Genomic DNA, 27,239 nt, shown 5'->3' with positions numbered 1-27,239 from the left:
GTGTTCTGTGGTAGTCTTCATTTTTTTGATAAGTATGTTCTTAAGTATTTTATTTTTATGCTATTGTAGATGGAATTGTTTTATTTCATTTTTGGATTGTTCACTGTGTGTTGAAATGTAGTTGACTGTTGTCTGTTAAACTCATGTCCTAAATTTTAAGGAACTTGTTTATTAGTTCTAGTTGGTTTTCTTATGGTTTCCTTGGTGTTTTCTGTGTAGAAGATCATGTCATCTGCAAACAGAGATGGTTTTACTTCTTCCTCTCCATTCTCGATTTCTTTTAATTGGTTTCCAGATTGCTCTGGCTAGACCCTTTAGTATGATAAGAGGAAGTATGTACATTCTATGTTGTTCTTATCCTAAGGGAAAAGCGTCTGATCTTTTACCATTTACTGTAATTTAGCTGTGCATCTTTTATAAATGCTGTTCATCTGGTTGAGAAAGTCCCTTTCATTTATAGTTTGCTGAATGATTTTATCATTAGAGAGGGTTGTGAGTGAAACAGTAGCCTTTTGGGGGGCTAGTGTGCTGTGCCAGGTCTTAGCTGTGGCATGGCAGGATATAGTTGCAGCATTCGGGATCAGTTCCCTGACCAGGGATTGAATCTGGGTCCCTCACATTGGAAGTGCATTTATTTTAGCCATTTTCTGCTAGGTATATTTTAACCACTGGATCACCAGGGAAGTCCACATTTAAGAGCCTATCCCATATCAAAGGATGCATTGTTGGGATGTAATATAAGTTCTTATGGCTGTATCTGGAGAAGATTGTATGAAAATACTAAAATTGATTTGCCCAGTACCAAAGCTATAAAAACTTTTTAAATGGAAAAGTTATTATAAAAGCTGTTTATGATTATTATAAAGCTTGAAGGAGGTGATGGATGGTTGTGGGGTTTCGCGTATTCTAAAAAATTATAAGATACGGATTGTTGGGAAGAAAGAAGAAATGTCTTTTGGGATGAATATAAATCTAATCATGCCCAGTTTTAAGAACCTGGACTAAGTTTATGCTTCTCAAATTGGAGCATTTATTTCCCAGTGATATGTGTGGCAGTGTCAGGATAGTAAGAAGCCATGGAATTAAAATCACATTTTTAAAATGTTTTGTCCAGTGGTATTTAGTTTATTGACTTTTTAAAAATTGAAACATTTTATTTTGAAATAATCGTAGATTCACATAAAGTAGTAAGAAATAATGTAGAAGGATTGCCTCTGCACTTTACCCAGTTTCCAAAAATGAAGATGTCTTGCAAATATGTGATAATATATTACAACCAGGATAATGACATTGATAGAGTCAGGAAACTTAATGTTTTCACCACCCCAATGGTCCCTTTTGTTTCCCTGTAATAATTATATCCACTTCTGTCTTGTTCCCACTCCTTTCTTAACCCCTGGCAACCATTAATCTAATTTCTATTGCTATAATTTTGTCCTTTTAAGAATGTCATGTAAATGAAATCATACTGTATGCAATCTTTTAGTATTGGCTTTTTCTCAGCATAATTCTCTGGACAATATTCAGTGTCAATAGTCTGTTCATTTTTTACTGGTGTGTAGTATTCCATGGTATGAACGTGCCACGATTTGTTTAAATATATACTGATTGAATGAGGTGACTTGGTTGTTTTCCAGTTGTTGGCTGTTACAAATAAAGCTGCTATAAACATTTCTGTCTAGGTTTTTGATGAACATCAGTCTTTGTTGCTTTGCTGGGTCATAAGGTAGTTGTATAATTTTTTGACCATCTCTAATACCACATTGGCCTGGATGTTGGGATTCTGCATTAGAGTTTTCCAGGGATGGAACTTCAGGCTTCTCACTTGGCCTTTGCTGGTGTGGGTATGGGTGAGGCCATAGATTTTTTCTGTGATGTTTGGCTGGAAGAGAGCAGTTATTGTCTAAAAGTTCTCTGTCTTGCTGAACTTCACCTTTACTTGTTTTTAAACTAATGAGAGCAGGTTTTTGTTAGAGCTCTTTGGATTCTTCTGTGCTCTTTGTTCATGGTAGCTGTCTTTAACTGGAAGTCTGGGATATTTGAAGTAAAAAGAAAACCCAGGGATCACTCTCTTGTTATTCTCTGATCCCAAAGTCCCTAGCCAGTCTGCCTTTTTTCTCTTTACCTTTCAGATTCTTCTTAAGTTTGTTGTGTATATAATGTCCAGGATTTTTAGTTGTACTTTGCAGGAGGACTAGGGAAAAGTACATCTCCATTATGTGAGAAATGGCAATGCAGTTTAAAATATTTTTATATGAAATCACATGTGGTACTAAAATTAAATAGAATGCCAGGTTATCATTTTAGAGATAAAACAGAGAAATCTCAAAGAAGTGTTAAATATTTATGGTATCTTTAGCACTGATCCTGTACCCTAGTAAGAAGTACTAATTCTTTTTTCCTGTTTTTATTGGTAAATATTAGGTTGTAGGCCATGTTTCTGTAGCAGAGAGACCCAAATACAGTGGCTCAGATAAGGTAGAATTGTATTTCTCTTTCGGGTCCAGGGTAAGAAAGTAACTTTGCTTCTTGAAATCTTCTGAGGAACCAAGCTGGGTGGGCAGTTGAGGCACCATTACAAGTGGCCTCCCAGGGTTGTTCTAGACATCACCATTTTCATTTGGCAAGAACAATGGTAATGGGTTGTTGTACAGCAGAAACTAACAACATGGTAAAGCAGTTACACTCCAATTAAGAAAAGAAAGAGTAGTCGTGATGGTAATGATCAAAGGTGGCAGTAGGAGATCATGGAGGCCAAGAAATTCATTTTTTAAGGACAAGAGCCAGAAGTTGTACTTACTGCTTTTGCTCACCTCCCATTGGCTTGTACCTAGTCACATGATCCTATCTGGCTGCAAAAGAAGAGTCTCTGCTTGGTAGTCATGTGACCAGCAGAATTTGGGTAAGGGACCCCTGTTACTAAAACTAAAAAGGTGAGCAAAAGTCTTTGCTTTTGTAGCTTAAGTGAAAACTTTTAGAAGAAATTAACTGTGTGTATCATGAGCCATTTTATTCTATAGTTAACTATCTTTTCTTCTTGGGTTTTTATAATTATTCAGACTACTTCAAGTAAGAACTTGTTTATATCTTCTAGGATTTACAGAGTCCACGGGGAATAGGATACAAGCCAGAAGCTGTCTGTAGTCACATTATTATTGAGAGCCATGAAAAAGGATGTTTCAGAACTCTAACAGCTGAACGACCCCGATTGGACAGCCACCCTTGTGTTTTTAGATCTGCTGAACCCTCAGAAATAGTCAGAGGACAACGGAGCCCATCATCATGGAGAACTAGGCACATCAACGTTTCCAAGTCACTGGACCAGAACAACTCCCAATTCAAAGTTTGGAATTCCTTGCAGTTACAAAGTCATTCCCCATTTCAAAACTTTATCAGTGAAGACTTGGAAATTAGCAAGGGCCTTCGAATGCCATTTCATGAAAAGTTGGACCCTTGGCTGTCAGAATTAGTAGAACCTGCTTGTATGCCACCTGAAGAAATGGATTGTCATTCTTCATCACAAATGCTGCCCCCAGAACCCATGAAAAAGTTTACTACCTCCATCACTTTCTCATCTCACCGACATTCTAAATGCTTTTCAGATTCCTCTTTTCTTAAGGTTGGTGTTACTGAAGGTAGCCAGTGTTCTGGAGCATCTGTGGGGGTAGTTAATTCTCATTTCACTGAAGAGCAGAATCCTCCTAGAGATCTAAAACAGAGAACCTCTTCCCCTTCATCATTTAAAATCATTAGTCAGTCACCAGATAAAGCTGTGACTATTTTAGCAGAAAATAGTAGCCAAAGCCAAAAATTATCTGTTGAACATTCTTATCAAGAAGAAAAACCCTTAGAAAAATCAGATTTTAAAAGCAGTCATCCTAAGCCCAGTGCCAGTGCAAATGATAGCAATTTCAAAGAAGTTCATTTTTCTGATAATCATACTCTCATTAGCATGGGCAGACCAAATTCCACACTAGAAGTAAAGGAGAAGAATGTAACTATTACTGCAGATCTTCCTTCACACATTTTTCTTGAACAAGAGGTCTTTGAACAAAGCAAAGCCCCACATGCAGATCACCATGTGAGAAAACACCATTCGCCCCCTCCTCAGTGTCAGGATTATGTAGCTCCAAATCTTCCTTGTCGTATTTTTCTTGAAAAGCGAGAACTCTTTAAACAGAGCAAGGCCCCACATGTAGATCAGTTAAGAGAAAACCACTCTCCCCTTCCTCAGAGTCAGGATTATATAGCTTCAGACCTTCCTTCTTCCATTTTTCTTGAGCAGCGTCAACTCTTTGAACAAAGCAAAGCCCCAAATGTAGATCACCACCTGAGAAAACTCCATTCCCCCCTTCCTCAAAGTCAGGATTCTGTAGTAGAAAAGAATAATGAACATAAGCCTAAATTACACATTTCTGATGTGATAGATGTTGAAGCCAAATTCAGTGATGTGGTCTCCCCATCAGTCCCAAATCAATGTACAGTAGTAACGTCTGCATCTACTCCACCTTCAAATAGAAAAGCACTTTCTTGTATTCGTATAACTCTTTGCCCCAAGACTCCTTCCAAGTTGGATAGTGGAAACTTAGATAAAAGATTTCATTCATTGGATCCTGCCACTAAAACAAGGATGAATAGTGAGTTTAACTCTGACCTACAAACTATATCTTCAAGATCATTGGAACCAACCTCCAAATTATTGATCAGTAAACCTGTAGCACAGAATCAAGAATCTTTAGGTTTTCTAGGACCTAAATCTTCATCGGACTTTCAAGTCGTACAATCTCCTCTTCCAGATAGTAATGTTATTACTCAGGACTTGAAAACCATACCTTATCAGAATAGCCAGATAGTAACATCAAGGCAAACACAAGTGAACAGTTCAGATTTGGAAGAATATTCCAATCCAGAAGGGACTCCGGTATCTGCAGATCGGTGAGTCTCATTGTGGTGACAAGCAAGCTGATGAAATTTATGATAAAGGGTTTAAAATACTTAAGCAAGTGTAAGTTCTTGGGGGAGAGGTAGATAATTTCTCTTAGGGGAGGTTGTTACCTGCCTAATCTAGAAATCTTTCAAGAAATGAACACCTAAGTAAGAGAAAACATCTGAATGTAATGTAATGTATTTATACTCTCAAAAGACTTCTGGAAAACAACTTGACATCAAGTATTTTAAAACATTACTCAGAAGAATCTTTGATCACCAAGTGGTTCAATTTAGTAATTCCTTATTTATTACATTGGAAATATGCTGAAGACCAGGCTTTGGAAGGGGATGCATGCATGTATGTGCTCCCTCTCCTCCTCTCTCTCTGTTTCTGTTTCATGTTTCCTCTCTGAATGAATATCAAAGCAGTAATTTCTCTGTGAAAATTCCTGGCAGACATCACTTAACCAAGTTATCAAGGTTAATATCACAAGTAGTATATGTCAAGATAATGTGGTCCCTAATGTGATATCTTATTTCACAATGATTGTAGGAATGAAAACCCAGTTTAGGGATAAATGCATTAGATTTATACTGTTCAGGCTGATTTTAAGACTATCATTAATTCTCTTTTACATTAGTGAGTCCTTTACTATATGGCTAAACACTTACCCTCTGTGTGTAATGTTTTCCACGTTATAGTTGAGAAGGTAGTAGATCATAGTGGTGGGCCTTGAAAAGAAGGGAAAAAAATGTTTAATCAGTATCCACATGTGGTAGTCATGCAGTGAGGGACTTACATATGTTACTGATTTAATGCTTGTTAACCCTATAGGGTAGGTGATGGTATCCTTATTTGCCTTCTGGAAAACTGAGACACTGACATTACTGCTTTTTCAGCAAGCAGCAGTTGTTTCAAATAATGCAGTCTGTTCAATGGAAGCAAGTGCTTCTTTACCACATTACCATGTCTCCCAAATCCTGAGCCATACTTAAACTATCCTATCAACTGTGCTCTCGGACAAGTCATTTAATATCTTTGGCACTCGTATATGGATGATTGGTGGGAAGAAATAATTGGAAAGCTTGGAGGTCCATTATAGCTCTGAAACGTTAGTGACTGAGAATTGGATTGGGGCAGTTTAATCTCTGATTTCCATAGTATTATAAATATATCCTTTTTGGGTGTGAAAAGTGTTTAGAAATGAAAAGATTGACAAGTTTGCATATAATACTTAAACTCTTCTAAGTGATAAAGTGTCACGTTATTGGAGCTGAATTCTTTGAATCAGAGAGAAAATTATAGCTGATTATAAATATGAACTAATAACAATGCTGTTTGTTCCAGAATGTACTAAGTGCTAGGCACTGTAGTCAATGTTTATATCTAATTTTATACTTAGTGTAATCATCATAGGTAGATATTACCTCAATTTATAGGTTTTACAAACCTTAGAGAGATTAAATGATTTGCCCCAGATTATATGACCATTAACTGTTAAAAATGACATTTGAACCTAGTTTGTCTGACTCCAGAATCTGTAAATAATATACACACTCATCTGTATATGTGTGTATATATACATAAAATGTTTAAGAATATTAAACTTTATTTTTAGATTAAATTTAGACTGAGAGCTTCAAAAATAATAGAGTCCCTGTGTTATCTATTGCAGTGTAACCTATTACCCTGAAATGTAGAAGCTTAAAACAGTAAATATTACCCCAAAGTTTCTGTGGGTCAGAGATCCCGGCATGGCTTAGCTAGGTGCTTCTGGCTTCGAGTCTCTCACAGGGTTCAGACAAGGTATTGGCTGCAGCTGTGGTCCCATCCCAAGACTTGACTAAGACCGATGTCCTTTTAAGCTCACTCACATGGTAATTGGCCAGAAACAGCTTCTTCCTTCCATAAGGTAGCTGTGACAGTTAAGCTTTTCTCAGATGAGCAAGTGAGAGTTCAGGAGATGTGCCCAAGACAAAACACAGTCTTTACTTTGTAACCTAACCTTGGAAGTTAATCTCACCACCTCTGCCACATTCTAATACTAGAAAGAAATGAATCAGTATTTCCGGCTAACCCTCAAGGATTAGGGATTACTCAAATGTATGAATACCAGGAAGCAGAGATCACCTGGGGCATTTTTGTTTGTTTGATTTTGGCCATGCCGTGTGGCATGGGGGATTTTAGTTTCCAGACTACCCCCTGCATTGGAGGCATGGAGTCTTAACCAGTGAACTGCCAGGGAAGTTGTGTTGGAGGAGTATTTTAGAGGTTGCCAATATATCCTTTGCTAAACCTCCCCTTATGTTATCATCTTATCCTAACATCATAACCATAAAACATTTACCAAAACTAAGAAATTCTCCATCATACAAAATTATAATTAAATGTATAGACCAATTTGGATTTCTCCTGGTTTTTCCAAAAATGAATCTTTTCCGTTTCAGATCCATCCCACCATTTCACCTTGCATTTAGTTGTTCTCTCCAGTTAATCTCCAGTTGTTCTGTTTCCTGAATCTCCTGGAGAAACTGAAGGCAGTTTCTCAGACTTCCTTATTTTTCATGACCTTTGAAGGGAATTATTTTGGTTTCAAATTGGCTTTGTCTGATGTTGTCTCAAGATTAAATTGAGATTATCCATTTTCAGTGCATTTCATCAGGAAGCATGTTAAGTTGATATACTGAAGATGTTAACCTGGATTACTTGACAAAAGTGGTATCTACCAAGATTCTCCACTGTAAAGAGAGAATCTTGGTAGGTAAATCATTTCCTTCATTCCTTCTACATTTATTAATTGGAATTCTTCTGTAAGCAAGAGCTGTTGTTCCTCCCATTTATTTATTCCTTTAGTTTTCCATGGGGCATTTATTTCATCCTTTGGATTATAATCCAGTACTACTCAAATTGATTCAGTTTTAGCAACTAAAAACATGATTGGCTACTATACCCTGTCACAGCCCTGAAATCAATCATTTCCCCAAAGAATACTTATTTCTCTTTTGGAGTATAGGATTTTCCCCTAGCTTTGTTGAGATAAAATTCATATGCAACCTTGTTTAAAGTTTACAGTGTGTTGATTTAATACACTTATATTTCAAAATAATTACCATGATAGCATTAGCTAACACTTGCATCACATCACATAATTATCATTACTTTTTTTGTGGTGAGAAAATTTAAGATATACTCTAAAATAACTTTCAACTGTATTAATACATTATTTTTAACTATCATCACAGTACTGTGCATAGATCCCCAAAACTTACTCATCTTCTAACTGGAAGTCTGTGCTCTTGGACCAGTAGCTCCCCTTTTCTCCTGCCCTCCAGCTTCTGGTAAACAGCTTTCTACTCTGTGTCCTCTTGTTTAGGTTCCATGTGTAGTGGTGCATGGTGTTTCTCTTTCCCTGTCTGGTTTATTTCGCTTGGCAAAATGCTGCAAAAGTCCATCAGTGTAGGTTGCCTTTTCATTTTGTTGACTGTTTTGCTGTACAGAAAATTTGGGGTTTGATGTAGTCCTGCGTACTGACTTCTGCTTTTGTAGCTTGTGCTGTTGGTGTTACATCCAAAATACCACTGGCAAGACCTATGTCAAGGAGTTTTTCCCTGTGTTTTTTACTAGGAGCTTATGTTTTCAGGTCTTATGTTTAAATCTTTAACGCATTTCAAGTTAATTTGTTAGTATTAAAATAGTCCAGTTTCATTTTTGGGGCATGTGATTATCTAGTTTTTCCAGCACCTTCTATTGAGGAGACTGTTTTTCCTCTACTGAGTATTCTTGGCTCCCTTGTAAAATACTAGTTGAATGCGTATGTGGGGGTTTATTTACGGGTCTCTGTTCTGTCCACTGATCTGTGTGGCTGTTTTTGTGCCAGTACCATACTGTTTTGATTATTGTAGCTTTGTGTTATAGATTGGAATCAGGAAGTGTGATACCTCCAGTTTTGTTCTTTCTCAGAATTGCTTGGGCAGTTCAGGGTCTTTTGTGACTCTGTACAGATTTTAGAATTGTTTTTCTCCTTTCTATGAAAAATGGCATTGGAATTTCGGTAGGGATTGCATTGAATGTATATTGATGGCTTTGAGGAATATGAATGTTTAAACAATATTCTGGTTCATGAACACATTTCATGTGTCTTCTCATTTTTGTGTCTTCCTCAATTTCCTTCATCAAAGTCTTTTAGTTTTCAGTGAACAGATCTTTTACCTCCTTGGTTAAATTTATTTCTAGGTATTTATTGATTTGTTACTCTTGTGAATAGTATTTTCTTCCTTCTTTTTGGATATTTTGTTGTTAGTGTACAACTGATTTTTCTATGTTGATTTTGCATCCTGTGACTTTACTGAATTCATTGATTATTTCTAACTTTTTTTTTTATGAAGTCTCTAGGATTTTCTGTTAGATGTTAGATCATATCATGTGCAAAGAAAGACAGCTTACTTCTTCCTTAGTGATGGGATGCCTTTTATTTCCTTTTCTTGCCCAATCATTCTGGTTAGGACTTCCAGTGCTGTGTTGAGTAAAAGTGCTAGCAGTGGGCACGCTTACCTTGTTCCTCATACTAGAGGGAAGGCTTCATCCTTTCACCACTGAGTCTCATGTTAGCTGAGAGTTTGTCATACGTGACCTTTATTATGTTGAGGGATGTTTCTTCTATACCCAATTTGTTGAGTTTTTATCAAGAAAGATGTATTTTGTCAAATGCTCTTTCTTCATCTACTGAAATAATCATATTATTTTAATCTTTTATTCTATTAAAGTGGGATGTTTATTGATTTTTATATGTTAAACTATCTTTATGCCTCAGGGATAAATCCCAGTTGATCTTGATGTATAATTCTAATGTGCTGTTTAATTCAGTTTGCTAATATTTTGTTGAGAAGTTTTATCTCTTTATTCATCAGATACTGGTTTGTAGTTTTCTATATCTTCACTTAGCTTTGGGTCATCAGGGTAATGCTGGCCTTGTAAAATGAGTTTGCAGATGGTCCTCTCTCTTCCATTTTTGGACAAGTTTCAGAAGGATTGGTATTATTTCCTTTTGAAACATTTGGTAGAATTCACCACTTAAACCATCTATTGGGAAGATGTGATTACTGATTTTATTTCCTTACTCCATTGGTCTGTTTATATTTTCTATTTCTTGATGAATCAGTCTTGGTAAATTGTATGTATCTTATGGATAGTGGAAATTATCCATTTCTGCTAGGTTATCCAATTTGTTGGCATATAACTGTTCATAATAATCTCTTATGATCCTGTGTATCAATTGCCATGTCTTCTCTTTCGTTTCTGATTGAGTCCTTCTTCCTTATTCTAGCTAAAGGTTTGTCATTTTTGTCTATCATCAAAAATTAGGTTCTTAATCTTGATCTTTTCTATTTTTCTGGTCTCTGATCCTTTTTTTTTTCCTTTGATTTTTCTTATTTCTACTTTGATCTTTCTTATTTCCTTTCTTTGTGTGCTTTGGGCTAGTCCGTTCTTTTTCTAATTCCTTGAAGCGTGAGATATTCAAGGCCTTTCTTTTTCTTAATGAAGGCATTTATCATTATAAATGTCCTTAGAACTGCTTTTGTCTCATAGGTTTTGATATGTTTTGTTCACAGTTTCATTTCTTTCAAGATATATTTTGCTTTCTGTTTTGATTTTTTTAAGACTTACTAGGTTGACACTGCTTCTTGCCCTGCTGAGTAAATAAAGTTAAAGATTATAGGCATTAACTCACACATGTGTCTACATCTGTAGTCATTTCATCTTGATTGTAATGTGTGTATGTATTTATGTGTGTGTGTATTTTTTTTTTTCTGAATATCTTCTTTTATTTTTATTTATTTATTTTTTTTAATTTTTTAATTTCAGATATACACATGCTCCCCATCCTGAACCCTCGCAGATCAATGTTGATACCTCCAACTAGTCCAGAACCATGGGGTTGATTCTAGCTTTTTTCTTTTATTTATAAACTTCTTTCTCCAATAGTGATAAACATGGCTCTCATTATCTACAGTATATTTACCCCAGGATATGTAGTTTCAGAATTCTTGTCCCATACCCAGGTGAGAAACAAATTCTCCAACTGTGTACAGGTTTTTTATGTATAGTATTCAGTCCAGACATTGTTGCTGTTTCCCAGGTTAGTTGTTTTCTTCCCTACACGCTTTAGCATAATGATATGATTCATTTATAATACTGTTAGATCCATTTCTTACATCCTGTATTCCATCTTGCCCCAATAACTTGGTTAATTTTTTAAAAATTTGCACATTATCAAATTCACTTTTTGTGGTTAAAATATTAGTTCTGTCAGTTTTGATTAATCCACATCACAGGTCCATACGAAGCATTTCTCTCAGTCCAAGTTTTGCCTTTCTAGAGTGTCACGTAAATGAAATCATAAAATATAGAATAGCCTTTCAGGTTTGGCATCTTTTACAAAGTGTATTTGAGATTTGTCCATCTTGTTTTGTGAATCAATAGTTTTTTACTTTTTAATTACTTCTTGACTTTTTACAAGCATAAAGCAGTAAAAAGTTAAAAAAAAAAACAAAACACACACACACAGTTTATCTATGTACATTGACTCCTTAAAGGATATCTGGGTTGTTTCTAGTTTTCGCTGATTATAGTTAGACCTGCTATAAAAATAAGAATATATTTGTATATATATGTATATATAATTAGAGCTGCTGAGTCATGTGGTGTGTGTGTGTATTTAACTGTACAAGAACTGTTTAGAACTAAACTATGCTAAGCTGTTTTTCCAAAGTGGCTGTATCTTTGTATTCCCACTAGCAATGTACAAATGTTTCAGTTACTCTCCATCCTCACCAACTTGTGGTACTGTCCGTGTTTATTAACCATTATAATAGATGCTTTCCTTGATATGTTTCACCCTGAGCTCCCCTTTTCAGGTCCTCAGAACAGAAAGCAGGGGCTTAACTTAGCCCTTTCTTCTGTGTGTTTTTTGTGTGCTTCCTGTGACTGTGTCAGTGCCAAGTGGTTCAGTACAGAGAAAAAAAAAATCACAGATTTGCCTTACCCTCTTGAGACCACATGGCATCCCACTCCAGTACTCTTGCCTGGAAAATCCCATGGATGGAGGAGCCTGGTAGGCTGCAGTCCATGGGGTCGCGAAGAGTCAGACAGGACTGAGCGACTTGACTTTCACTTTTCACTTTCATGCATTGGAGAAGGAAATGGCAACCCACTCCAGTGTTCTTGCCTGGAGAATCCCAGGGACGGGGGAGCCTGGTGGGCTGCCGTCTATGGGGTCACACAGAGTCGGACACGACTGAAGTGACTTAGCTTAGCTTAGCTTGAGACCACATCTCCTGTAGTGGAAGAGGAGGGTCCTCGGTCAGAATTTTAAACGCCCTGTTACTGCTGGTATTGCTGCCACCATGTAATCACTTGAGTGCTTGAGATTACTAGAAAGAGAGAAAAGAAAAGGGGATTTTCACATTATTTCCAGTTCCACTTCTCATGCCCGAATAGAAGGTTCTTCTGGAGGTCTTTCTGTCTGTACTAATGTCCACTTCTAAGTGTCAGACTCTATTGAGTTCAGGTCATTGGATACCAAAGGGAACAGTGATAAACTCTTCTCTGTTTTACTGGTGCTTCACATGTGCCAGTAAATCAAATTGCCAGCTCCTATTATTTCTCAAAGTCTTCTAATAACTGCTCCATGTAGTCTGTCTCAGTTTTATAGCTTCACTTAGTAGAAGAGACAGACTGATTGATTATCCAAAACTGGAACTGACTGTATCATTTTTTGTTCTCAGTAACAGCATATGCAAATTCTATTGCTAACATTTGGTATTTCCAGTTATTTTTTATTTTGGCCATTTTAAATGTGGATGTGAAATGATATGTTATTGTGGTTTTAATTTGTTTTTCCCTGATGACACATGATGTTGAGTATTGTTTCTGTGCTTGGCCATTTTTATATCTTTATGAAGTATCTGTTCACTCTTATACATTAGATTGTGTCATGATTTTAAGAATATTTAATATATTCAAGATAACAGATCCTCTGTATTGCAAATATTTTCTCACAGAATGAGGTTTGATTTTCATTTTCTTACTGGTGGCTTCATGAAGAAAAAGTTTTAATTTTTATGAAATCAAGTGTGTTAATTTTTCTTTTTCTACACTGTATAAGTTGAAAGTGAAAGTGAGGTCGCTTAGTCGTGTCCGACTCTTTGTGACCCCATGGACTGTAGCCTACCAGGCTTCTCTGTCCATGGGATTTTCCAGGCAAGAGTACTGGAGTGGGGTGCCATGTGTACAATATAGTGATTCACCATTTGAAAGGTCATACTTCATGTATCATGGTTATTATAAAACATAACTGTACTCCTTGTGTTGCACATCACACCCTTGTAGCTTATTCTGTGCAGAACAGTCTGTGCCGCTTTACCCTCTGCTCCCATCCTGCCCTTCCCTCCCCACTGGTAGCTGCGAGGCTGTTTTCCGTATCTGTTAGTCTGTTTTTTTTTTTTTTTTTTCATTATATTCACTAGTTTGTTGTATTTTTTAGATTCCACATATAATCGATAATCATATGACATTTTTTTCTCTCAGTCTCTTATTTCACTTAATATCATAGCCTCCAGTCCATCCATGTTGTTGAAAGTGGCAAAATTTCATTCTTTTTTTATGGCTGAGTATTTTATTGTATATATAAATGTATATACAATATCCTCTTTATCCATTCATCTGCTGATGGACACCCAGTTTCTCTTTTATGGTTGGTACTTTTTTGTGTCTTGTCTAAGAATGATGCCTAAGCCAGTGTTATGAAATTTTCTCCTACATTTCTTCTAGAAATGAAAATAGTTTTAGCTTTATTTTTTTATGTCTTTTATCTGTATCAAATTAATTTCTGTACATACTGTAGTTTACATAATTCAGGACCACTTTCTTTTACTGGATATTCCAGCACCATCATTGAAATAATTATTTATTTCCTTATTAAAGTAGTTGGCACCTCTGTCAAAAATCAGTTGACCTTTTATATGGGGGTTTATTTTTAAGTTTCCACTCTGTTCCTTTGAACTATTTATCTATGCAGCCATACCAGGATGTTTTTATTATTGTAGCTTTATATTGTCTTGAAATCAGATTATGTCCTCTGACCTTATTTTATTTTCAACATTATTTTTTTCTATTTTAGGTTCTGTGCAGTTCCATATAAATTTTAGAATAGTCTTCTCAGTTTCTTCAAAAATCCTCCTGGGATTTTGTTCAATATTGCATTGAATCTGTAGTCATTTTGAGAATGATTGACATCTTAGTAATACTGGAGTCCCCCTCAAGCGTGAACATGTTCTCCTCTTCCTCCCTCCCCACCACTGACTTGATATCTCTCAGTAAGATGTTGTAATTTTCATTGTGTAGGCTTTCACATTTTTCATTAAATTCATTCCTCAGTATTTTATGTTTTATGATAATTTTGTATATGGTATTTTAGATTTTGTATTTTCTAGTTATTTGTTGCTTGTACATACAAATGCTGTCAATTCAATTTGTTGGTGCCAACCAATTAATTTTAATTTCTTACTAATTGGGTCAGAGCCTCTTTACTTAGAGATAATTTAGGCTGAGCTTTCCAAATTTGGTGGCATATTAAGTGCAGTACTTTAACAATATCGTCTTTCCAGATTTGAAATAGCTTACCTGGAATTCCATCACCTCCACTAACTTTGTTCATAGTAATACTTCCTAAGGCCCAGTTGACTTCAGACTGCAGGATGTCTGGCTGTAGGTGAATGATCACACCATCGTGGTTATCCAGGTCATTAAGACCTTTTTTTTACAGTTCTGTGTATTCTTGCCACCTCTTCTTAATATCTTTCACTTCTGTTAGGTCCATACTGTTTCTGTCCTTTATTGTGCCCATCTGTGCATAAAATGTTCCTTTGGTATCTCTAATTTTCTTGAAGGATGTCTCTAGTCTTTCCCATTCTGTTTTTTCCCTCTATTTCTTTGCATTGTTCACTGAAGAAGACTTTCTTATCTCTCCTTGCTATTCTTTGAAACTCTGCATTCAGATGGGTATATCTTTCCCTTTCTCCTTTGCTCCTCTAATTTTCTCAGCTATTTGTAAGGCCTCCTCAGACAACTATTTTGCCTTATTGCATTTCTTTTCTTGGGTATGGTTTTGGTCGCCACCTACATGCAGTGTTAAGAACCTCCATTATAGTTCTTCAGGCATTCTGTCTATCAGATCTAATCCCTTGAATCTGTTTGTCACTTCAACTATGGGAAGGAAAGGAAGGTATCCCTGTACATAAGAGATTTGATTTAGATTATACATGAACGGCCTAATGGTTTTCCCTACTTCTGTTTAAGTCTGAATTTTGCAAAAGGAGCTCATGATCTGAGCCACAGTCATCTCCTGGTCTTGGATTTGTCACTTTTGAAATTTCTTCCTCTCAAGCATTAGTTATTTAGTTTCCTGTCTTATGTAGGTTCAAAAACTGGCAAATGTCTTGTGGAAGAGGCCTAATGTTTGTCACAAGCCCCTTTATCTAGTGGGATTTCTGTTTCATTAGTTCTATGACTGTGCAGGAAATTTCACTCAGCTTTCTTCACTTAGTCCTCCATCAGCTTGACTTTGTTTTCTGCTAGATTTCACTCCATTGTGCCATAGTATATTTTTAAAAATTAAAAATCCAACATTTATATATTACTATTAACTATATATTACTATTACTACTAACTAAAATTCAAATTGTTTAAAAAAATGCAATATCTGCAAGGTACAATAAAGTTAAGTGCAATAGAATGAGGTGTACCTGTATGTCATAACTGGAAGTGGAAATCCTATTCAGACCACCTTTAATTTCTCTCTGTGATGTATCAATAGTTTTCTGTTTAGTGTTCTTATATCTTTTTTATACTTAGGTATTTGATGTTTTGATGATAATGTAAAGTGCATATCTTTTGGTTTTTAATTGTGTAACTTTTCAGATACCAAAGAATATAGGGGAATTCTTAAAAGTTTGTTCTCTTATCTGGTAACTCTTCTGAAAACTTAACATATTTTATATGTTATCAGTAGATTGTTTTAGATTTTCTGTATCCCTGATTATATCAAATATGAAAAGTGACAGTATTATTTCTTCCTTTCTTATCCTTATATGTCTGATTTCTTTTTCCTGCTAATGCCATTTAAGACTTTTACTAACATACTGAATAGAGAGGGTAAGAGTTGGCATCCTTATTTTGTTCCTAATGCTACAGTGGACATTGTTCACATTTCACTATAAATAGGATTGTGGCTCTAAAGCTTTTTGTAGTTCCCCTTTGCTACAAGTTTTTAATCATACATAATTATTGAATTTCATCAAATGTTTTATCTGACTATATTGATACGATCATGCAAATTTTCTCCTTTTGATGTGGTGAATCATATTGGTTGATATTTGAATGTTAACTTACCTTGAACTTCTGGAGTAAACCAGCTTGATAGGAATTCTTTCACACACACACAGACGTTCACTCACTCACTGTACATTTAGTTGTCTAACATTTTAGGATTCTTGCTTCTATATACATAAGGGAGATGGGCCTACTTTCTTTTCTCATAATTGTCCTTTTAATTAGTGACTAGTAGACAAAGGATCGGAGAAGGCGATGGCACCCCACTCCAGTACCCTTGCCTGGAAAATCCCATGGATGGAGGAGCCTGGTAAGCTGCAGTCCATGGGGTCGTGAAGAGTCAGACACGACTGAGCGACTTCACTTTCACTTTTCACTCTCATGCATTGGAGAAGGAAATGGCAACTCACTCCAGTGTTCTTGCCTGGAGAATCCCAGGGACGGGGGAGCCTGGTGGGCTGCAGTCTATGGGGTCACACAGAGTCGGACACGACTGAAGCGACTTAGCAGCAGCAGCAGCAGACAAAGGATAGAGATTTAAAAGCTCTTCTGGTTTTGTGATATAGCCATTACATCAATATGATACAATACAGTATTGCTCCTTTTTTGGGGGGTGCTGTGCTGGGTCTTTGTTTCTGTGTGGGGCCTTTCTCTCATTCGGTGCTTGGGCTTGTCGTTGTAGTGGCTTCTTTTGTGGGCTCACTAGTTGTGGCTTGCAGGCTCTAGAGTACAGGCTCAATAGTTGTGGCATAGGCCCAGTCACCCCACTCTGCAGAATCCTCCCAGTTCAAGGATTGAACACATGTCGCCTGAAGTGGCAGGAGAATTCTTAACCACTGGCCCACCAGGGAAATCCAATATTACTCCATTTTTTAAAAATAAATATTTTTTATTTTCAAAAACTTTAAAATCTGTAGAAAAGATACTAACATAACACAGTTAACTCCTCTCCCAGTTTTTCCTACTGTCAGTTAACCTCTTTACCATAGTATATTTTTAAAAATTAAAAAAGCCAACATTTATATATTACTATTAACTAAACTTCAGGCTCTTTTTAGATTTCACTAGTGTTCCCATTGGTGACCTTTTCCTGTTCCCAATATACTGGACCCAATCCAGTATATCTCATTGTATTTAGTAGTCGTCATGTTTCCTCAGTCTTCTCTGCTCTGTGACAGTTCCTCATTCCTTCCATGTTTTTCATGATTTTGAAAGTCTTGAGGAATATTGGTCTGACATTTTGTGGAGTTTTTCTCAATCTGAATTTGGCTGATGTTTTTCTCTTGATCAGACTGGAGTTCTGGGATTTGGCAAAGAATACCATAGGTGAATTCTCACCACATCATAACAGAGTACGTAATGTCCACATGGTATCACTGGTGATGTGAACCATCATCACTTGGAGAACATGGTGTTTGCCAGGTTCTCCACCGTGAAGTTACTTTTTCTCCCGTTTTTGATCTCTTCTTTGGAACTCAGTGAATTCAGGACTGGACTTAAGGAGAAGACTAAGCTTCACCTCCTTGGGGAGGAGATTAATGGCAAGAGGGGCTTACCTACATATGGGGTTTTTCTATTAGCATGATTTGTCTTATCCCTCCTATTATTTACTTGTTTATACAGTCATTTATTTACTCTATTATATCTTAATATGTATTCTTTATAATCTTTATACATAATTGCAACCTTAAAAACCTCTAGTTCCCCCACTGACATATAAATTTTTTGAGGAAAGATTTTATTTCTTGTTTGTTTTTGTATACTCTATATGTTTAGCATACTCCCTTCCCTAGTGGCTCGGACGGTAAAGCTTCTGTCTGCAATGCAGGAGACCCGGGTTCCATCCCTGGGTTGGGAAGATCCCCTGGAGAAGGAAATGGCAACCCACTCCAGTATTCTTCCCTGGAAAATCCCATGGATTGAGGAGCCTGGTGGGCTACGATCCATGGGGTTGCAAAGAGTCGGACACGACTGAGCGACTTCACTTTCACTTTCTAGTAATTTTATTTTTGAATGGATGTATTTTCACTTCAACTGAAAAGGACCTTGTCCTTATTAAATAGCATTGTGAATTGAAACTAAAAGTCGGTTTTAAAGTACATTTGATCACATTGTAATAAGTATCTAAAAAAGCAAAGGGTACTGCAGAAATAACCATTGGAGTCTGATGTGTCTCCACAAAATATTGAAGTAATGTTTGGAAAGAAATAACGATTTGTGATAAGCCAAGGATATGACCTGCTTTGCCCTTTCTCTTCTTTTTCAGATCACCAGAGGAGATTAAATCCCCGTTTTCTCCCTTCTCTGGAAAATTATCATCTGATGCAGTCACTCAGATAACAACAGAAAGTCCAGGTAAAGCCACGTTTTCATCTGAAATTTTTGTTAATGCTGAAGATCGTGGACATGAAATTCCAGAGCTCAATACACAGAAGTCGGGCAACATTCCTGTCAAGTTCGCTTCATCATCTTCAGTTCAACAGATTACTGTTCCTCATGGTACAGATGGTAAGAGAATATGATTGTGTTTTAGGTCATATTATCAACTTTCATGTGTAATTAAGAAATTTCTTGATTGAGTCTTTCTAGTTAGAAAACCTGATTTTAATTTTAATCTTTAAGCTGTACATGATTATATCATTTATTTTTCATAACCATGAGAAGGATATAGTTTATTATGTTTTTATTTCTGTTCCATTGGTGTTAACAACCTATGTGAAACGCATGCTACTTATGGTTGACATATTTTCATCTCATAATACTTGTCATAAGAGTGCAAGTAGTTCATGAAAGCTGAAAAACTGTAGAGGTTCAATTTAAGAGAGGCAGGCGAATGATTTGGCTTTTTTTAAATTTTTTAACTATCATTTCATATATTAAACAGATTTTGCAAGCACAATACCAGTCTATTTCTTGCTCTTGAAACATTGACCAGGGACCCAGGCTGGCTATGACCCTGCTGTCTTTAAAACATGGAACCATGGATTCACCATCATAGTCAACTGGAAGGGATGGAAAACATGGAGGTGCACATGTGGGAGGCTCTTATGGGCTGGGCCTAGAGGTGGCCCATATCACTTTCCACTGACTAGGGTTAGTTTAAGTGTGCTTTCCAGGATGAAGAAGAAATGAGATTTGGTGAACAGCTAGTGATCTCTACCATAGGGTTTACATTTAGGGTGTTTGTATGCCATCTTGACAGTGATGTTTTGATAGTGCTTATACTATGTAACCGGAGAAAGCAATGGCACCCCACTCCAGTACTCTTGCCTGGAAAATCCCATGGGGAGCCTGGTAGGCTGCAGTCCATGGGGTCGCGAAGAGTCAGACACGACTGAGCGACTTCACTTTCACTTTTCACTTTGATGCATTGGAGAAGGAAATGGCAGCCCACTCCAGTGTTCTGCCTGGAGAAAACCAGGGACGGGGGAGCCTGGTTGGCTGCTGTCTATGGGGTCGCACAGAGTCGGACACGACTGAAGCAACTTAGAAGCAGCAGCAGCAGTAGCAGCATACTGTGTAACATTCAAAATTATAGCAAGCTATTTTCTTTTTCAGACCAGTAACTGGAAAATTAAGTTCCCATTCTTCCTCTAAATAAAAGTGGAAGCTTTAAATTACTAATTTTAAAGTATCCAGTAACTTGTACAAATCTATTCAAAATAAATTTTAAGTTTCCCTACTTGTGCAAAAAGGTTATGTGTCTATAGATAAAGATGGGATATGCTTTAAATATATAAAGAAAATTGCTTTGTTCTGAATTTAAATTGCACTGAATTTAATTTGAATAAATACATTTATATGTTGAGATAGTTATATTTCTCATACATTTTTATTGTAATATAAAAACATACCCCACAAATGTATAGTCTAATAAATCTTTAACGTGTTAGTTACCTGTTGCCACCATTATACCGTGTAAGAACCTCGAAAATCTCAGAGCTTTATAGCAAACATTTGCTTTTCTCACTCATGGGCTTACTAGTCAGTTGAAGTGTGGCATCAGGATGCAAAAATGCTTTGGGTCTGTCCTACATGCCTTGTTCTGAAAGCCAGGGTACTCTTGGCTGTGTTCTCGTGTTGGTGGCAGAAGCACAAGAGAGGATATCCAACTATGAAAGTGTATTTTATACCTCTTCTGACATCAAATGGATCAGTCTATATAGAGGCCACAGTTTATATAGTCTTATATACAGGTACTTAGAAAAGACTGCTTTAAAAGGTAAATATTGTTTGGTTTACCAATAAAAGATTAACTCTGTGGATTTAAAAGTAAAATTTTCAAAAATATTTTAAAGTATACAGAATAAAAAGTTAAATTTATGATTGAGTGTCCACTGCTCTGAAGTAAATTAAGGGTAATATGCTGTATGTCTACATTTAATTCCATTTTCAAGTTTTTTGAAGAAGTAAATTTTACGGTTGAACTTTCTTCTTTACCATTCTCCAGTCCTTTTTTTCTCTTCCAGGAACAATTATTACTTGCTGTATAGTGGCTTCTTCCCCCATAGATAGGCAGTTCACACTTTAAGACTTCTGCATGCATACATATAAACTTGTTGACAATTCAAAAACTCACCTCTCTCTTAGAATTCTCCATCTCACATGATAGCCATTCTTGCTCTAGGTCCACTGTAATTCTGTCCAAATGTTATTGTCCATTTTCTGTGAACTTTGAACTAAATTTACATACACTGACAGAAGAAGAAAACTAATAAATCAGTATTCCTACAATGATGACTACAGCACGTCCAAATAGAAGTGAAGGCTATAGCCTATTTTTTCTATTATTTAAGTTCTTCCATCCTTTATACATCTCTTTGTTCCCCTTGAATTCATCCAGGTTCTCATTAGCTGGGTTTTTGCTTGTTGCAGTGGTACAAGTATTCTTAAGTAGGCTAAGACTTCACTAGCCCTTATTTATAAATTTCAAATAATTTTTATTAATTTCTATGATCAAGCTTGGTAAAGTGGTCCCCTTATTATTAGCCAGACTCCTATTGACTGTCTTTTTTCTAAGGTAACCTTATTTCTCCTTGATAGTTAAGGTCAGTCATAGTTTAGTCAACATTATGACTCCCTATTGCCTGCTTATGTCACTATTTCAGTGACGTAAAGAATGTAAAATGACCAGATGGCTCCTGTCTCTTGATAGAATTGCCCCTCCCTTATTTCTAAGATCTTCCATCTAACAAAGCACAGTCACGGAGATGGAAAGGAAACGATTTTAAAGGCTTCTACCTTTTTTCCTGAATACATGCATTCTGTCTATGGGATAGAAGTATCAGAACCATATATGGTTCTGAGCATGTGCCAGATTCTGTAAGCTAGCATTCCAGCCTCAGAAAGTGATACCCACCAGCTTGTGCCACAACGGTTTTCAGTGAATTGTTCACTCACTTTTTTTCTTTTTTTTTTGTTGAGTTTACCATAGTTGTGGGCGATCAGACTTCTGATGAGAAGAGTGAATTCCTTTAGGCATCAGCCTCTTGTCTCATTTCCTTCACTCTGAAGTCAGTTCCTTGGTTGGAAGCAGGGTACTAGTAATATGGATTTCATATCAAATCATCAGAATGATGCAGTAGTAATTCTAAGTAATATAAAAGTTATTGTTGTGTCCAGAGTCAGGGAGTTCTCATTCCTGGGGCTATCAGACTCTGTCTTGAGTATCACTTCTTGGCCTTTTGGCTAAGATCAAACGATTTTTATAAGCTAGACATGTGTAACTAGGAGTCAGTCTAGAGCTGATGACAGGATACAAGGGAAAATCATGGTCTGTAAGGATAAACTGAAGAAGCTGGTCTGTTTGATCAGAGGTGATAGCTGTGTACAAAATTCTGTTCAGATATGTGATACAACCCCATAATATATTCAGAAATAACCTGAACAAGAAATTTATACGACCTTTGTGTAGGGATGGGGTTTCCCTGATAGTTCAATTGATAAACAATCCACCTGCAATGCAAGAGACCCCGGTTCGATTCCTGGGTCGGGAATATCCGCTGGAGAAGGGATAGGCTACCCACTCCAGTATTCTTGTGCTTCCCTTGTGGCTCAGTTGGTAAAGAATCTGCCTGCAATGCTGGGGACCTGGGTTTGATCCCTGGGTTGGGAAGATCCCCTGGAGAAGGGAAAGGCTACCCACTCCAGGATTCTGGCCTGGAGAATTCCATGGATTCTATTTCATGGACTATTCTGTATAGTCCATGGAGTCGTGAAGAGTCGGACACGACTGAGTGACTTTCACTTTCATGTTCACTTTCACTGTGTAGGGATAGAAAAGAAAGGACCAGTAGACTAAAAGAAGGGATGAAATATTTCTGAATAGTAAAACTGAATATTGTAAAGATGTCATTTATTCCCAAATGAATGTATACTCCTAACATAATTCTACTCAAATTCTAGCAAAATTGTTGTTTTGTACTTAAATTTTGATCTTAAATTTTATCATGGAGAATAACAAAGAAAATTCTGAAAAAGAAGAGTAATGAAGAGGATAAATTTTAGCAGTAGCTGATGGAGTGTTTTAATGGGATGCCTAGAAGTTGCACACATTATTCTCACACTTGACTTATGGGCCCAGACTTAGTCATATGTCCATACATGGCTACAGGGGAGATTGGGAAATATAATGTACAGATGGACAGTATGTACCCAGCCTAATATTAAGATCTTGTTACAGAGGGGACTTCCCAGGTATTGCAGTGGTAAAGAATCTGCCTACAATGCAGGCGATGGTGGTGGGGAGTGGGGGGTGTGGGTTCAGTCCCTGGATCAGGAAGATCCTGGGGGAAGGAAGTGGCAACCCACTCCAATATGCTTGCTTGGACAATCCCATGGACATAGGAGCTTGATGGGCTACAGTTAATGGGGTTACAAAGAATCAGATGTGACTGACCATACATGCACGCTGTTACAGAGGACTTGCATGGTGGTCCAGTGGTTGAGAGTTTACCTGCTGATACAGGGGATATGAGCCTCTTGATGAAAGTGAAAGAGGAGAGTGAAAAAGTTGGCTTAAAGCTCAACATTCAGAAAACTAAGATCATGGCAAATAGATGGGGAAACAGTGGCTGACTTTATTTTTCTGGGCTCCAAAATCACTGCAGATGGTGATTGCAGCCATGAAATTAAAAGACACTTACTCCTTGGAAGGAAAGTTATGACCAACCTAGACAGCATATTAAAAAGCAGAGACATTCCTTTGTCAACAAAGGTCCATCTAGTCAAGGCTGTGGTTTTTCCAGTGGTCATGTATGGATGTGAGAGTTGGACTATAAAGAAAGCTGAGTGCCAAAGAATTGATGCTTTTGAACTGTGGTGTTGGAGAAGACTCTTGAGAGTCCCTTGGACTGCAAGGAGATCCAACCAGTCCATCCTAAAGGAGATCAGTCCTGGGTGTTCATTGAAAGGACTGATGTTGAAGCTGAAACTCCAGTACTTTGGCCATCTGACGCGAAGAGCTGAATCATTTGAAAAGACCCTGATGTTGGGAAAGATTGAGGGCAGAGGAGAAGGAGACAACAGAGAATGAGATGGTTGGATGGCATCACTGACTCAATGGACATGGGTTTGGGTGGACTCTGGGAGTTGGTGATGGACAGGGAAGCCTGACGTGCTGCGGTTTATGGGGTTGCAAAGAGTCTGACACGACTGAGCGACTGAACTGAACTGAACTGAACAGGGAACATGGGTCTGATCCCCAATCTGGGAAGGTCCCACATGTCTTAGGGCATCTAAGCCCATGAGCCGCAACTACTGAGTCCAGGTGCCTAGAGCCCACGCACCACGACGAAAACATAGCCTCCATTCACTGCAACTAGAGAAAGCCTGCGAGTAGCAACAAAGACCCGGCATAGCCATTAATTAATTGGTTAATTTTTTAAAAAGATGCTGTTATAGAATCAGGGTTTCTACCACATCTTGAAAGAAAAGTATATAGAAAAAGACTTCATCCTCTATAATAATCAAATTATTATACTGTCACAGACATTTTAGAAAGAATTTTAGAAGTTTATAATAAAACAACTTTATAAATGACATACTTTTTAACTCTGAAATCAGAAAATCTGTGTGATACGGGACAGCAGGGGAGAATAGGTATGCTATAAACAGAAAGTCTTTTTTTCACAGAATTCTCAATTATTGAAAATTTAGTTCACCCCTAATTTTTAACATTAGGAGAAGGGTTAAATACACTTAATTTGTAGTATAATGATTTTTTTAAAATGTGAAGCTGTGAAATAAAATGAAAATTGTATTAATGTAAAGTGGAAAAGCTGAAGTCCAAGTTATATATACTGTACACAACTATGTAAACAAATACAGAGGGAAGACATGTGGGAAGTACATTAAAATGTCAATAACAGCTATCTTGGGTAGTAGAGCTTTGTCTTTTTTACTTTTGTGTATTTTGTTAATATTGAGAATTTCTACTTTTATAATAGAAAACTTTTAGTTTGAAAATCTGCCACATATAATAGAATTAGATTTATTTCCTATGATTCTAGAGGCAGAACCTCCAAAATTGAGTTGTAGGGGTTAAGAGTGACCAGGTTTGCGTTCAGTATAAGGTAAAGTGTTTCTTAGTTAGAGAAATATATTTGAATAGATTGCTATATATTGGAATAGGTGCTAAAACCACTCTATTTAGACCGCATGCTGCTGTAGTTTCTCCAGTACTTCCTATCTTCCTCAGCATTTTCTAATTTTTTATATCACTAATAATTTATTAAAGTACTAGATGATTTACTTATTTAGTGTGCTAATTGTATACTGTTTATCTCTTTATAGAATTCTAGTTCATGAATATATCCCAAGAATCTTGAAGGGTACTTAATGTTTATTCAGTTAGTTAATAAATGTTTTCTTAATAATTATTCTGATCTTTATCTCCTTAGGCCAGCCTTTACTGTTGCCATATAAGCCTTCTGGTAGTACGAAGATGTACTATGTTCCACAGTTAACACAGATTCCTTCGTCTCTGGATTCCAAATCAGACACCACCATTGAGAGCTCACACTCAGGTATGACATATGAAAGCTCATTGCTATTTAGTTTTTAAGTGAAATATGGAACTATTTTTGATCAGTCTCTGGTTCAGATAAGTGTCAGATATATTGTGTACACTCAAACATATAATAAATATTTCAAGAAGATTGTGTGAACAGTTACATGTTTTGGTTAGTGGATTCCATCTAGGACAAAGGTTTCCAAGTTTTCTCTGTTCATAGTGACCTTATTTTTTGGTTGGGTGATCTTTTTCCCCATCATCATGTGGATATGAGTCATCAGCAGCATAGAATTAGAGGAAGTATTTTTTTCAAATACTAAGCTATTGTGTTATTAGCACATAAAAATACTGTTTTGATCTAGCAACTTAATAAGCAAAAATATTAGGGTTTTTTTTTGGTTTTGTGTTTGAAAGAAAATATTTTACTGTGTTCATAAATACCCATAATTACTTACTGATGAGACATGTGCAGCTATTGGGCACTGTAAACTTTCTCAAACCATGAGATGAAATGGGACGCAACCACTCTCCTTCACTATTTTTGTTACAGAAACAGTCAAAAACCCAGCTCTGCAAAGATACAACAGAGTTGAAAGGAATGTAACAGTATCTAATGTTGAAACATTTAGGTGCTAGTTTCTGTATGTGCTGTGTATGTGCTGTGTGTGCTAAGTCTCTTGTGACCCTATGGACTGTAGCCCGCCAGGCTCCTCTGTCCATGGGATTTGGTTATTTGTAGTGTACACCAGATAGTAAGTATCACTATTTCCCTAGGATTTTAAAATATCCCACAGCACTTCTTTGAGATCACCACAAGAGAACTGTAGATTTAGAAAGTGAATAGCACCCCATGGAAGAGCTCAATAAACATTTTCTGTGGAAAATTATAAGATACAGATACTGAGTTGGTAGGATGTGGGGTTTTGATTGTTGGGATAACATATTAATTGGTCCACGGGAGATGATTTGATTCAGTTTAAATATGAATTTTTCATGATTGGTCAGTAGACATCTTTATGTGTGTAAAAATTAAAAAGAAAGTAGTTGTCCCTGGTGTTACACAGATTTGATTTTAAGAAAACCAAACTAGTGTCTAATGGTAACTGAGGTTAAACCCCTGTTACTGCTGCTTCTGACTTCCCAATGTGATGCCAATGTTAGGATTGATTGTTAAGCCTATAACCAAGATCTGGAGAGAATTTTTCACTACCTTCATGGCTATGATTTTAAAAAGACACTTAATGGCTACCAGAAATAAAATAAGCTCACTTAATTGATTGTAGGTAGGAACATCTTTGATCTCAGTCTCACTTTCAGCCCCCTAGTTCAGAAGACAGAAATGTACCAATAGAAATCTGATCAAGTGTTCAGTATTTTTGAGGTCTCCTGTGTGCTTCTGTTCATTTACATCCCTAACACTTCCCTCTGGAGACATTAACTTTGAGAAAAATGGGACAGCAGTGGGAAGAGAAAATGACTCAGGAATGGTACGTTGTATCATGAGAAATCTTGTCCCTATAAAGTACTGAATTCATCAATTAGACAAGAAGAGATCTGTTAGCTATATACTTGAGGTTGTAATTTTTTCATGTTCTTCCATCTGTTCTGAGAGTGGATGGAATTAACAATAGAAAATAATACTTTCTTATACCAGTAGAGCTACTGGTGAAATCCTTGAAACTGTTCTGATAGCTATTGTCTAAAGAGTATATTGTGTTTCCATAGATATATGGAAGATCCAACTAGAGTTTGGAGCCGGGGGCAAGTCATAAACCACTGCAGATATTTGGGCCAAAAAATTTCTCAACTGAGAATGAGTAAACTGTTGAACTCATAAAATCCTTTTAAAAACAAAAACACAAGGCAAAGGTAATCTCACAAAAAAAGAGATTTGCTCTTGTTGTTCAG

The 27,239-nt window shown here is 36.7% G+C and overlaps 1 protein-coding gene across 6 annotated transcripts in view; it reads left to right on the top strand.

The window, feature by feature from the left end:
* ALMS1 (ALMS1 centrosome and basal body associated protein) overlaps positions 1 to 27,239 on the top strand; it is a 189,712-nt gene that overhangs the window by 100,294 nt on the left and 62,179 nt on the right. For 5 of the 6 annotated variants that reach the window (XM_061431900.1, XM_061431899.1, XM_061431896.1 and 2 more), the window contains 3 exons: positions 3,095 to 4,935; positions 18,585 to 18,826; positions 25,219 to 25,344. In XM_061431900.1, coding sequence (XP_061287884.1) covers positions 3,095 to 4,935; positions 18,585 to 18,826; positions 25,219 to 25,344 — 2,209 coding nt within the window. Of the gene's footprint in view, positions 1 to 3,094; positions 4,936 to 18,584; positions 18,827 to 25,218; positions 25,345 to 27,056; positions 27,201 to 27,239 lie in introns of all 6 variants that reach the window. The other variant, XR_009739311.1, reaches the window with a different exon arrangement.

The sequence above is a fragment of the Bos javanicus genome, chromosome 11 (assembly GCF_032452875.1).
Source record: "Bos javanicus breed banteng chromosome 11, ARS-OSU_banteng_1.0, whole genome shotgun sequence".
Lineage (NCBI taxonomy): Eukaryota > Metazoa > Chordata > Mammalia > Artiodactyla > Bovidae > Bos > Bos javanicus.
The sequence above is the reverse complement of the archived record's forward strand: the minus strand, read 5'-3'. Positions and strand labels throughout refer to the sequence as shown.